This window comes from Fragaria vesca, linkage group LG6, assembly GCF_000184155.1.
Source record: "Fragaria vesca subsp. vesca linkage group LG6, FraVesHawaii_1.0, whole genome shotgun sequence".
Lineage (NCBI taxonomy): Eukaryota > Viridiplantae > Streptophyta > Magnoliopsida > Rosales > Rosaceae > Fragaria > Fragaria vesca.
The window spans coordinates 16,734,762-16,747,196 of record NC_020496.1 but is presented as its reverse complement, the minus strand read 5'-3'; the positions used below and the strand labels follow the sequence as shown (position 1 = coordinate 16,747,196).

Here is a 12,435-nt window from a genome sequence, read left to right as displayed (position 1 = left end):
ATTGAGCCGTCTCTAACATTCCTCCATGAAGGTGCACATTGTAATGTGCTCTTAGATACACTGTCAACATTGCTTGTGTAAAAAGCTAGAACAGGAATTGTTCAGGTAGAAGTCCGTAGAACATCTCAATGTCTTTGAGAGTTATAGTAACACAGTTGACTAACCTTTTGAATTTGCTCGGGTTGTCCTTCACAACTTGTTTCAACCCCTTAATTTTTTTTTTTTTTTTGGGGAATGAAAACACTTTTATTCATACGCGGACCTCAGTAAACAGAAAAAACATTACAGGAATAAAAACATTACGTGGCCCAAAAGTGTTTTCGTTTCCCACTGAATCTAGCCCCTATATAGAAACAAACCTTCCCAAACCCCTAGAGACCACTAAAAACGTTTGGAGTCGCTCACCCGTCATAAATCATAAGTCAAAAAGAAATTTTATTAACACATCCCTAAATGTTAGATACACATCGCTTTTTTATACAAATTAGATAAGATTTTGTAGATACATAAAATTACCAAAAGAGACATTTATATCAAAAGTAAAGAAACCTAGTTAAAAAAAAAATATCTCGCTTAAGACTATTATTCTCCTTTACGAGAACAACGTATGTGAAGATACCAAGCCCTACTCAGAAATAGCTAGGGACAGCCATAGTTTCAAGCAAAAACTAAAGACAACGTAATGGATTCTAGTGGTATTATTTAGATTATAGGGTATGTTGTTTGATTAGACAGTACAAATTGAAGTTGGAAAATTTATTTTTTACTGTTCACACATGCTAGGTCGTTCAAAAGCATTTACGTTTGAACACCAAACTAGAACTTGGGATGATGCTATATATAATTATATATATACCCTTCTAGTTTGCTTGTCATTGATCTAACTCAATGAGAGAGATCTCAAGCAAAATCGGTGCCCTGGTGACGCATGAGATCTAACTAATGTGAATTTTCTTTTAATAAATTGAGTAGCAAATCTAGAAAATATGTGTATTTAGTGAATGAGTTGTGTATTTAATGAATAAGTTGTGTATTTAAACGAGGGTATTGTAGGAAATTTGGGTATGTGTATCTAGTAAAATGTTAAAATAATAAAGTTAATAGGTGGTGTATTAAGTATAATATGTGTATCTAATAATTAGGAATGTGTTAATAAAATTTTTCTAAGTCAAAATCTAAAAAAGAAAAAAGAAAAAAAAATCCTACGTTTCACTACCAAACCCTTCCAAAATGGGAAAATAAAAAACATAAAGCAAAAAAAACAGAAAGCAGGAAAGCAGGAAAGCTTAGAAGCCTAAATGGCTTCTTTATTCAGCCTGGTGAGATGAGCTCTACGCTTTGCAGTGAAGACAAACTAATAGCCTGTTTAAGAACTCCTGTGAATACCAATCCAGCAGATTGCCAGTCTCTGGCAGAACGGAAGGAGCTCATGATTGCAGTCTTCCCACTCTTCGGCGGAGAGGGTAGTGAGTCCATACGCTCTCAGCCTCTCTCCTTTAAGTTCTGAACCGGAAGAGGAGCTTCAACCATTGAACCCTCAATCATCTTAACCACCTCCTCGCTGCCAACCTTTATCACACCCTTCGCTGAAGGCAGGGCTGATCCCTCCACCATTGTGGGAGTCACATTTGGAGAACTGATCAGTTGGTCATCTGTACCAGAACCTAGAGATACATCCTCTAAACCTGGCGGCACTGGACCATATCCCTTGACCCAATTTCCACTCACCACCATATTCGGCCCTGAACCACTACAGCCCTGCCCACCATGTTCAAAGAAACCACAAGTTTTGTACAAACCCCTCACATTCAGATATTCCACCTCAAGAAATCAACCCCTAAATTCTGAGTACCCCTGTTTTATATTATCAGTTAGCACACTAAAACTTATCCTTAATGTATATATTTATTCTTGACATGCAGAGAACTTAATGATATCATACGGCCTACACTAGCATTAGAGCGAGGCTTTCTTCATCTTGAATTAGAATCAGATGCTCAAGCAAGTGTGAATCCAACCTGTATGTTACAGCGTCATTGTCAATTCGTAATTATGAAAACAAACCCTCCATTTTATTTTGAACCCCTGCATGCCAGCAACCTATTTGCCTATTCTTAGCCATCCACAGAGTAGTTCTAATTTGAATCACAAACGAAGGCAACGTGCACATGAGACGTTTGACATGTATCAACCCATTTTTTGGTGTATGGACTGCAAGATGGTAAAGATGGTGATCATACTTGGTTGCACAGAAAAAACTTAGTCACCATACTCTTCTACCACAATTGGCGGGTGTGCAACCTGGTTTGAGATGACTTCAAGGATCATAGTCGCTCGAACTTGATGAAACCGAGTATGAGTGGCGTGAAGAATTCAGTAAATGGTGACTCTACACGTTGTGCGTATTTTCTTTTATCCAAAAAAATTCACTACCACGAAAATCATGAATGTATCAAGAAAAAAAATCATCACCATGAATAATCAAATAAATTTGTAATGGAGTTGGGTCAATTTTTCTGCTGCTGCTCTTGCACCTCTCTGTTACTGTTTATAACTGCTCTTGAAACACATGAAGCCTATTGGTTGTAGGCAACTAAGCCTGCCCATCCTCCGCAACTAATTTAGATCACACGTAATCTTACAACAATTTGGGAAGTAACCTTACACCGATGAAGGCAAGACAGATTATCTTCATAAAATTAAGGGAACAAAGATCATAGGTAATGTACCATCAATTTAGGCAACGAAGGTTACAGGTAATCTGGCATCATTGGTGAAATGTACATAAGTCTTGTGGGTGAGTGTGTTCATTAGTAGATGGTGGTAATTTGTATTTTCTATGAAGTTCAACTCTTGCTGCTTGCTGCTATAATATTTAGCCATACAATGTTGGCTTCTATTGATCACAACTTATACTGTGAAACTGCTCCGAAAACCTAGTATGTCTGTATGACATCATTTCTGTGAGTGCCCAAGTTGTATGTACACACCAGACTTGGATTTTCAATATCAAGTTTAAGATTTGATTACAGATTACTTATCATCATAAGCCGAGAAATCTGGCTCAGGGGGCTTCTGCAGCTTCAGTAGCTCCCTCCTGCCTGAACTGCGAAGCCTATGACCACGAAGAGTTTTTGCTGCAAACCGGGATGCAAGGATTGCGGCACCAAGCCCATGTTTACCAGAACCGCCTTTAGAATCACCGCCACCACCACCATCATCGTCATCATTATCATCATCTCCGTCACTGTATCCGAATCCTTCCTCCTCTCTTTGTTTTTCCAACGCCACTCTTCTCCTGTAGTGGCGCCAAGCAGCTTGGATAAAGCAGGCTGCCCAAGTCCTCCATTGCTGTGAGTAGAACCGGAAGGTGTACTGCACCTGTCTGCTATGAAGGTGCCTAAACTGAGTGGAAACAAATTTCAACTCCTCTGCTTCCAAAGCAAATGCCTCAACCTCAGTTATAGCCTTCACTGTTCGAGTAGATGATGGTAAGTTAGAGCCGGCTTTCGGGTCCAGTGCCCATGTTAGGAGCTCTTCTCCACAAAAGTCACCTTCCTGGAGCAAACCTCTGTTGTAAAATCCAGTCCTGCCACCATCTGTGGTCACACTTTCTAGGCGACCTCGGATGATGAATAACATCTCACCAACAGGATCTCCTTCCCGGACTATAAAAGTATTCTCTGTGCATAAACTTGGTTTCAGACGCTCACAAATGGCATCAAGCAACCGCTCATCCATATTGGTGAAAAGAGGCACCTACAGTCACAACCAAATGAAGTTAAAAATTTGCAAACACAAAATGAACCAACCTTGTGGCCTATATGCTTCTTATGATTTTAACTTAGACCCGTTGAAGGAAGGAGATGAAACCATGTATACTTACCCGTCTGACCAAGTTCAAGCAGAGATGCCGTTTAATGTCCCTCCTGAGATCTTTTGGGAGAGTCCTGACAATGCTCTCCTCATCTACACCTCGAGTCTCCAACCATTTATATTGATCGTAGCGGCGAACCCTTTCTCTAAGTTCCTGCGGAAGCCAGCGATGGTGCATCCACTGCTCAGAGTCACGCCGTTTTATTCTCATCTCCTCAAGACGAATCGTGAGAGACTGAAGATAGGTCTGTACAATGTTCATTAAGCTCCAAAAGTCAGCAATAAGGCTTAAGGTTACAACCACAAAATAGTAGAAAGAAGAAATAAGTTCTGTAGCATCATTGTTTTTTCAATAGAAGTAATTTCTGGGGAGTATTATCGGTCCGACATGTTGATCCTCCTTTTCCATCCAGATTATAACCACTTTCCACCAGAGCCAAGGACATAAAATGATGAATCCAGTAGAGTGATCAACAGCTCACCTGTATATTTCCGATCAGAAGGGCAAAGAGGATGAGGCCAAAAGTGCCTACCCCTATGGAAAATATATTCTCCATTGGATACGAAGTGGTTTCAAGCCCCTGGCCAAGCGTACTGAAGAAAGTGAAACAGCAGTAATAAGTACTTGAGAACCCAAAGCAGAAAACTAGCAAATTTCTACAGTAATATGTAAGCGTTCCATATACTGCATAGTAATAGAATTGCATGTTATCAAAAGATACACACAACTATGTATTAGCAATGTCTCCGTAGTGCCTGTGGGATGTAGAAGAGCATAACAAGAGTTAATAGTCTAAATACTAGTAAAGTAGCTAGAGTTAAACTGGGTGAAAACTCTGCTATAAAGTAGCAAAGAGTAGTAATGGCTTCCACATTGTTCAACAGAACATCTATGTTTACTATCCTGAAAGAATTTATCATTCCATCTTGCAACTAGTAGCACCTTGCTCTAAAACTATCTGTATTGGTTTCAAAATTAAAATTCAATGAACAATGTAATTCAAGTACTGAATTTGGTTCTGTGTTTTAATAATATATTTGGAAAGGCTATACTTAAGAATTTGGTTCAAAAACATCAAATGATATCTTGGTGCTAACTAGCACTCGTCAACATACGTACCATCATGATATTCCAATAAACAGAACAGACTTTGAGTATGCACAGTTTTAAACAGTTATAACTAAATCAGGTAGACTAAAAAAAAAAAAAAAAAAAAATTATTTTAAAATTGATAACATACCTTAAACTTTTCAATCCAAACCACAAGCAATACAAAAATTTTTCTCCAAAGTTGGTGGATGAAATAATATCAGATTCTACAGCACCTTTGAAGATGCCATAATCAAATTCGGTGTCTTCACCTTCAGCGCTGCAGCCCTTCTTTACAACATCCTCTTTGACTTTGCTCCACTCATCGTATCCCGGCATACTCTCACTGCCACAGTACAAAAATTCTACTTTACATTGACCACCATTTTCTGCACACTTATCCCACCAGCATGAACCATAGCGTTCTACAGATAACAAGTACCAGGCAGCCCCAGTGACCTGGAAAGGTTTATCTATAAGTTCAAAAAGTTGCTTAAAGTCATTCTACAAGGAACTTCAACCAAGACTTACCAACAGTGGGGATATAGGCCTATAGGGTAGTGCAGCAAAACAGCATGCCTTACTTAACAAGATAAGAAACACTTACTTGAGCAGCAAGCATAAACCAAAGCATATAGTATGCAGCCCCGGCCCAAGCAGTTTCGGCAAAAGAACCCGCGCTCTTCTTAAGGTCTGAGTTTAAAGCTAATAAGCGGGCAAATCTTGGCAGTAACTGAAACCAGACAATATATAGCAATGCCTTTTTCGTAGTCAGTACCGCCGCACCATTTCCATGCAAATATACAAAAACAACAATCTGCAGATTAACAAAACAAACAAGATAAGTCTCAATCTATTATTTCTATCAAAACTAGCTTATTAAATTTAGCATGACACCTCCACAATTGCACTGCTACAGGTAATAGCTAATTCGTAAACCATGAAGTGCGGGTATCCTTTTTATCAAAGACTTTTTCTCTTAGGCTTGTTATTCAGATTGGGAGAAAGAAATGGCTAAAAGTTCCTCTATATGTGCAAACTAGCAGAAACTGAGCATGGCATTTCTAACCTGTGGTGCGGGTAGCACAGACAAAAGATCAACAAAGAAGTAACGATGTAGATATCGCTGTGCTATCTCTGAAGAATCTATCACCAGTTCACCTCTTCCAAACACCCGAGAAGATGGTGCAATATAAGCTGTACGAAACTGAAAAGCCATGCGAATAAGGTAGAAAACATCTATTAAAGTTCGCACCGTTATACTTGTGACTGCTAAACTTTTATCGATAGAGAGGCATTCCTGTTCCTTGTTGAATATAGGGAGATAAAAGAAGAAAGGATCAATGGCTATTGCAAAGATACATGATATGACAAAAAGCCTGTTCCAGAACAGAAGCGACTTGTCCTGTGGATCAAATATCCTTTTATCCGAAACTTTAAGATCTTCTGGAAACACTGCACGGGTGACACCAGTTTTTATTGATCTACCAACTGTCATTATTCCATCTGATCCCCTCGGAAATCCAAACTTAACTGACTTTGATTTTCTTTTTCGACGATCAGTATAAGCCAAACCCTCTATATTAAATCCACATTTCTTCACTTTCCCGGTATCTGAACTTATTGACATTGTATCCAAATCATCCAACCTACAAAAGTCAACATATGCCAAATCATAATAAACAATAACAATAAGAATCTACAAGTCTGTTCTTTGAGAGATGCTAAATATCTTCAAGACCAGTTGATGTCCGAGTTGAAATATAGACAATGCACAAATACAAACCATACCACATCTAACAAAAAAAAAAAAAAAAAAAAAAAAAAATAATACCTCACAAATTTCTCCTTCTGACCTCCAAAATACTGCGACTTGTACATCTTGAACAGTCGATCGGTCACATAGATATCAGACTAGAATGTGAAAATCCGCAGGCAAGTCCCAAATCGCTTCATCCGCTGATTGGGGGTAACATAGCACAAAGTTCAATCAACCCAGATTATGCCATCATAGTACAAAAATGAAAAGGCTGCAATGGCAGACATTAAAATAGCACAAAAATTAGAAATTGCATTTTTCAAGTTTCAGAACTTGTTTTTCAGGGCTGATAGATACAGATTGGCAGTTTGGACAGGACAATGAATGAAAGTAGACAAAATTAACGGTGTTGCTTTTGTCTCCAGAAAAGCCATAGTGCTTTTAGGTTGTTTGTGTTTATTTGATCGCAATTGAAACCTTTTTTTTTTTTTGGAAATGATATCTATCGGAATAGAAACTTGGGCGAACAGTAAAATGGATTCTCAAAGCATCTCGTATAAATTTGTTGTAACACATTGTTCATTCCAGAAGACATGATGCAACAAATCCATTATTCAAGTTTTTATGTGTTCTTGTCTTCCATTTTCTATATATGATCCAAGTTGTTGGCATTACTATGGATTGCAACCATACCCCATATCAGATTATGGCAGGTATCATGCAAAGAACAAAATGGAAACTCAACTTTCTTCCCTACAACAATGTGAAACAAGATGAGAAAAGACAGACGAGAAATAACACAAGGAAGAAGGGAACTTACGTTGGTAAATGCAGCTTTGATTCTGTATCAATGATGTAATTGTTTGGAAGATAGTGTTGTCATTAGAGCTCGAGGAGGATAAAGGAGGTGGGCGATTCCGAGAGACGAAGGCGGGTAGTAAGGAATAGAAGCTGATTTTGAGGAGAGTCAGACCATTGTACGGTTAATTAGCTGATTTTGTGCCCTTTTTTCTCATTTTCTTCTTTCTTCTCTTGAATAAAATTAATTATTTGGGAAAAAACTAAATATGACAGCTTTTCCCTCAAAATTTCTAGAAATGGACCTCTTTGGACAAATTAAGTCCAAATTACTTAAATATTTATTTAGTTTTTATCAATTTTACCAGGAAAAAACTTGCGTCCGATCGATCTAGTCTAGACGCACACGTCCGGACTCCTATGTGGTCCAATCACAGTTTGCCGCATGTGGTCCAATCACAGTTTGCCGCATGTAATTTTTTTGTTTTGAATTTATTTTTCTTGTTTTTTTTAATATATTATACTTATGTAGGGATTTTTTTTTTTTTTTCGAAATCACTTGTGTAGGAATTCTTTAATAGCTAAGGAGCTGGGTAATACTTTGGAAACTATTAATTACTACCTTTATAGTTTACAAGTTAGTTCTACAAGATACATACAAAGGCTCATATCGAAGCCATACTTTACAGATGTTTGAAGTGGAAGACATAGGAGATGATGCTTAATTCATAGGTCGAGAAATTTTCCAGTGCTACGTACGGGAGAACCACTACCACTAGGCATGCATAATGGTTCTCTCTATCTAATAAGAAATCGCCACGTGGTTATTTTTTACACATCATCACATGGTTAAAATTTACTTCATTCAACTTAAGTAAAACCAACAAACGTCATCCAAAACAAAACAAAAAAAACTCAGATCTCCATTTGGCATGCCATTGATTTGGGGTTGAAGGTCGATCGAAGAGAGTAAGGGCCATTCTGGGTTTGGGGTTGAGTTATTGTGTTTGTCATTAGTTTTTGTGTTGATCAAATGAGTGATATATCACAGTCATTGTCAAAGCTCAACCCTTAAAACACAAAATCCAATACTCGAAACGGATTAATGATCAAGGGAAATCGGTGGGAAGCTGAAGGTGTGGAAGGAAGAACAAGATAGAAATGGAGGTTTGAGTTGGAGTAAAAATGTTGGAAATATTGAAACTATGGCTCCTACTCTCTTTGACTTCAAAACCAAAAGGGCATGTAAACGGAGATATGGCCCCTGCTTGCATAGCCATATCTCTTCTCCTGGGTTTTTGCCATATTTCAGACTAAGTTTTTGACAATAATCCAATTCGATCAGTAAATAGATTAACCATGACCAGAAGGATTGCAAGAGTTGATGTTTATCTGATTCTGGAATCGAATTCGGATTGGACTTAGAGAAGCAATGAAATTGTTTTCGTGCATTTCAGTGCTGTAGATTTATCACTGTGTTATTGCTTCAAGAATTTTAAGCTAGAAAACAACATTGAATAATGCTCACATTAGGATTAAGAAGATTGTTTTTTGTTCGCTATGGGGTGATTCTCCTAACTGATTTTTCTGGTATGACGTTTGATTAATTTTACTTGAGTTGAATGGAGTAAATTTTAGAGAATAAATTTTAACCCAGCTATGATGTGTAAAAAATAACCACATGGCTATTTTTTATTAGCTAGAGAGAACCATTAGGCATGTCTAGTGGTTCTCCCGTAGGACTGAAAAATTTCTCATAGGTCATGGTCATTTAGTGTCTATTCTAGCTTCAAATTAACCACCCAGGGTGCAAGCCAAACTTTATATACTACACACATGCAATACTTGGTGAGTATGGTAGTGAGCATGTGAGATATGTATCTTCAAATGTAGAGAACATAACCATCACACAAATTGATTCTCTTAGAAAATGGGATTCACGTAGTTATGCGCCCTTTTCGTTCTGGCGTTCTATTGTATAGAGGACTGAGCACAGTCTTCACCGGTGTCTTTTGTTACTTCATTAAGTAATTTCAAATCAAATGCAGTCACTGCAAGTTTTATTCTCGTTTGATGTTTTCATATTAAACACAAATAGTTGAGGTGGAAGCAAATGCGATGCATGTTTTCATGAATTAACCGCACCAACAATGTTTGCAAGAGCTTTGCACTCAGGTTTTTTGTTTATTTTTTTATTTTATTTTATTTTTTTATATATTAAAGATTCCCTACATAAGCATAATTTATTAAAGAATAAAAATCAAAACAAAAAAATGACATATGGCAGACTAGAATTGGACTACATATGAGAGTCCGGACGAATGTGTCCAAACTGGGTCGGACGCAAGTTTTTTCCTTAAAGTATAGAGAGAGCTTCATGCATCTTTAATTATATGAAAAGCTAAATATGCTCTCTAAATAGCTTAGGAGAGACTATGTCGACCTCGGTGTTTGTCGGGCGAAGTTGTTAAGGCAAGTCGGGCTAAATTCAGGTGTGGATACTTGCTTTCTGTTGGTTTTGGCTGTTAGGGATTCATTCATTTTGGTGGGTTCCACATGATGGTGATGGGGCAGTGAGGACTAGGCCGACCACTGGAAGGATCGACGACGACGGCGGCGGCGGGCAGTGCTTTGAACAAGTTGAAGGCTACATGTCCAATCCTTTAGGTGACCTTAGCAGTTGGTCCTGGGCTCATGGCCTTGAGTTTGTATCTAGGATTGGGCCTTGCTCTATCTGGTACTTTTTTGGGTCAAATGGACTGGATCGTGCTCCTAGGTGTGTCATAGCTTGGTAATTGAATACGTTGGGGAAGTGTTTGGTTTCTTTCCTGTTTCTTCTTTAGCATCGCAGCGTCAAAAAATCGTCTATGTGATTCTTTGGTTTAATTCTGTACTGGTTGAATGTCAAGTTTCCTATGTATTGTTATATCTTGGTTTTAGGCTAATTAAGGTTTCCTACGGGTAGTTCAATGTTTTCGTAGCTCTTTGGGTGAATTATTTCTATGTAACTTTTACTATATTAATGGACTGACGTCCCCCTTACTCTAAAGTGGCTCTCTAGTTTTACTTCTAGGAGTTCTAGATATCTCGCTTCTAAATATAGAGAGCGATCGGAGATATTACCCTTAACAGCTTATCTTTCGAGCCAATTTTCTAATGGGATACTCAGTTTTGTTTTATATGTTTTGTTTTGGGAATGAACCAGATTATCAACCTAGATAAGAAGCTAGAGTTTGCAAAAGGAAGAAGGATCAACTTGCTGCATATCTAGATGGAGAGGAAGCAAAAGGCACTAGATCAACTTGTTGTTTGTATTATTAAAAAAAAAAAATAACTAGTTTGTCCTTATATCATATGAGTTGATAATTAAAGTCAAATCAGAGTTAAAAAATGATGGAGGTATATATATTTAGTAGATTTGGAGGTGCAACTAGAACCCCTAAAATGAATTTTTAACAAATTTAACTAAAAAATGGCTAATGTTGCTAAACATGCTCTAACAAACATAACATTTTCTTACAACATAAGTAGTGAGTATTTAATTTTAGATTACAACTCCAATGTGCATAGAGAAATTTTATTCACACATGGCTAAATACTAATTAAATACATATCTCACACTTAATACACCACCAAATAATTTTAGGGTGCAGCTATTGCCACCCCATCAAATACTTTGTTTACCTCACATTTTAATTTTAAACTAAATATTCCATACTAACCCCACAATCAAGAATTTTTGTAGAAAAAAAACTAAAATCTATAAAATCCAAACAACAACTTCTACATCTTTACATCAAAAAAAAAAAAAAAACAAATTCTCTACATCTTTCAAATCAGATTTGAGAATCACTTCAATCTTTAACATGGTGGTTATACAGTGTGGTGGGATTGTTCATTCTTATTTTAATTTTATTTATGGCTTCAAATGTAGTCTTTCATATATATATATATAATCATAAAGAAGGAACTCTAGAAAAAGATCGAGGAGAATATATATAGGATGTGGTTTGAGAAGAATGGAGGTATACATCAAATATATTGATGAGATATTTGTATATATTTTTAGATTTTATTAGATTGAGGAAAATAAAAAGAAAGAATATAAAATAAAAAAAAAACAGATTTTCTCAAAATTTTAAGGGCGAAATAGGAATGTTAAAGGTAAAAAATAAGGCATTGGGTGAACTGAGTATTTAGTGGGGTGGAAATAGCCGCACCCATAATTTTATAATATTAACATTTAACTAGATACACATCTTTAAACTTCCTAAATTACCCTCATTCAAAATATACCGATACTACCATATATATTTTCTAAATACACATTCATTCCTTTTTTTATATCATCTCGACTTAGAAATAAAATAAAAGTTTTCTCTGTCCTTGCTAAACAACGAGAAGACTATGTTTTCTTTGCAAACTCAAGAGCATTCAAACTGCTCCACCATGATTGATCAATATATGTAGAATCTTTTGACATATTCATTATTTTGGACGTTTTGCACCCACACATGTTTTAGATCATTGCAAAACAAATGCCAAACCAGATCACCAGTTTCTTCTGCTTGAAAACCTCAAGCATGGATACTCCACTAGTTTGCAGGATAGATAGTACCATTCTAAGTCTTTGCATGGTCGAAGCCAACCAAAAACCTTCATTTTCATGAGGGAATCCATTATTATGAATTATTAAGCTCTTGCCCATGAGACCATGATTAATCATCGATCAACTCGGTTAAAAATATGTCTATTGTTAAGTTTTAAGTTTGAAACTTCATTCATATAGTGAAGAAAACGTTAACGTGAGATGTAGTGTATTTCAAGTTTTTAATAATATTATCTAATTAATATAAACATATTTTGGTAATTTAATATACTTACACTTTTTGATGTTAGATATATATAAAAA

General features: G+C 36.7%; 1 protein-coding gene across 1 annotated transcript; it reads right to left on the bottom strand.

Annotated features, from left to right (window-relative positions):
• Positions 1 to 3,011: 3,011 nt before the first annotated feature.
• On the bottom strand, positions 3,012 to 6,847 carry LOC101300161 (putative cyclic nucleotide-gated ion channel 8-like). The gene is made up of 7 exons (XM_004303189.1): positions 6,801 to 6,847; positions 6,036 to 6,615; positions 5,574 to 5,783; positions 5,118 to 5,425; positions 4,359 to 4,470; positions 3,887 to 4,123; positions 3,012 to 3,759 (listed from the first exon to the last, which is right to left on the bottom strand). Exons 1-7 carry the CDS (start codon positions 6,845 to 6,847, stop codon positions 3,034 to 3,036), a joined length of 2,220 nt encoding a protein of 739 aa, XP_004303237.1. The 3' UTR covers positions 3,012 to 3,033.
• Between the last annotated feature and the right edge of the window lie 5,588 nt (positions 6,848 to 12,435).

Coding starts and splice junctions, on each gene's coding strand:
- LOC101300161 (XM_004303189.1), bottom strand. CDS start 6,847: ATGTACAAGTCGCAGTATTTTGGAGGTCAGAAGGAGAAATTTGTGAG. Junction 6,616..6,800: donor CAGAAGGAGAAATTTGTGAG/GTATTATTTTTT, acceptor TGACTTTTGTAG/GTTGGATGATTTGGATACAA. Junction 4,471..5,117: donor TTTGGATTGAAAAGTTTAAG/GTATGTTATCAA, acceptor CACTTTCTTCAG/TACGCTTGGCCAGGGGCTTG.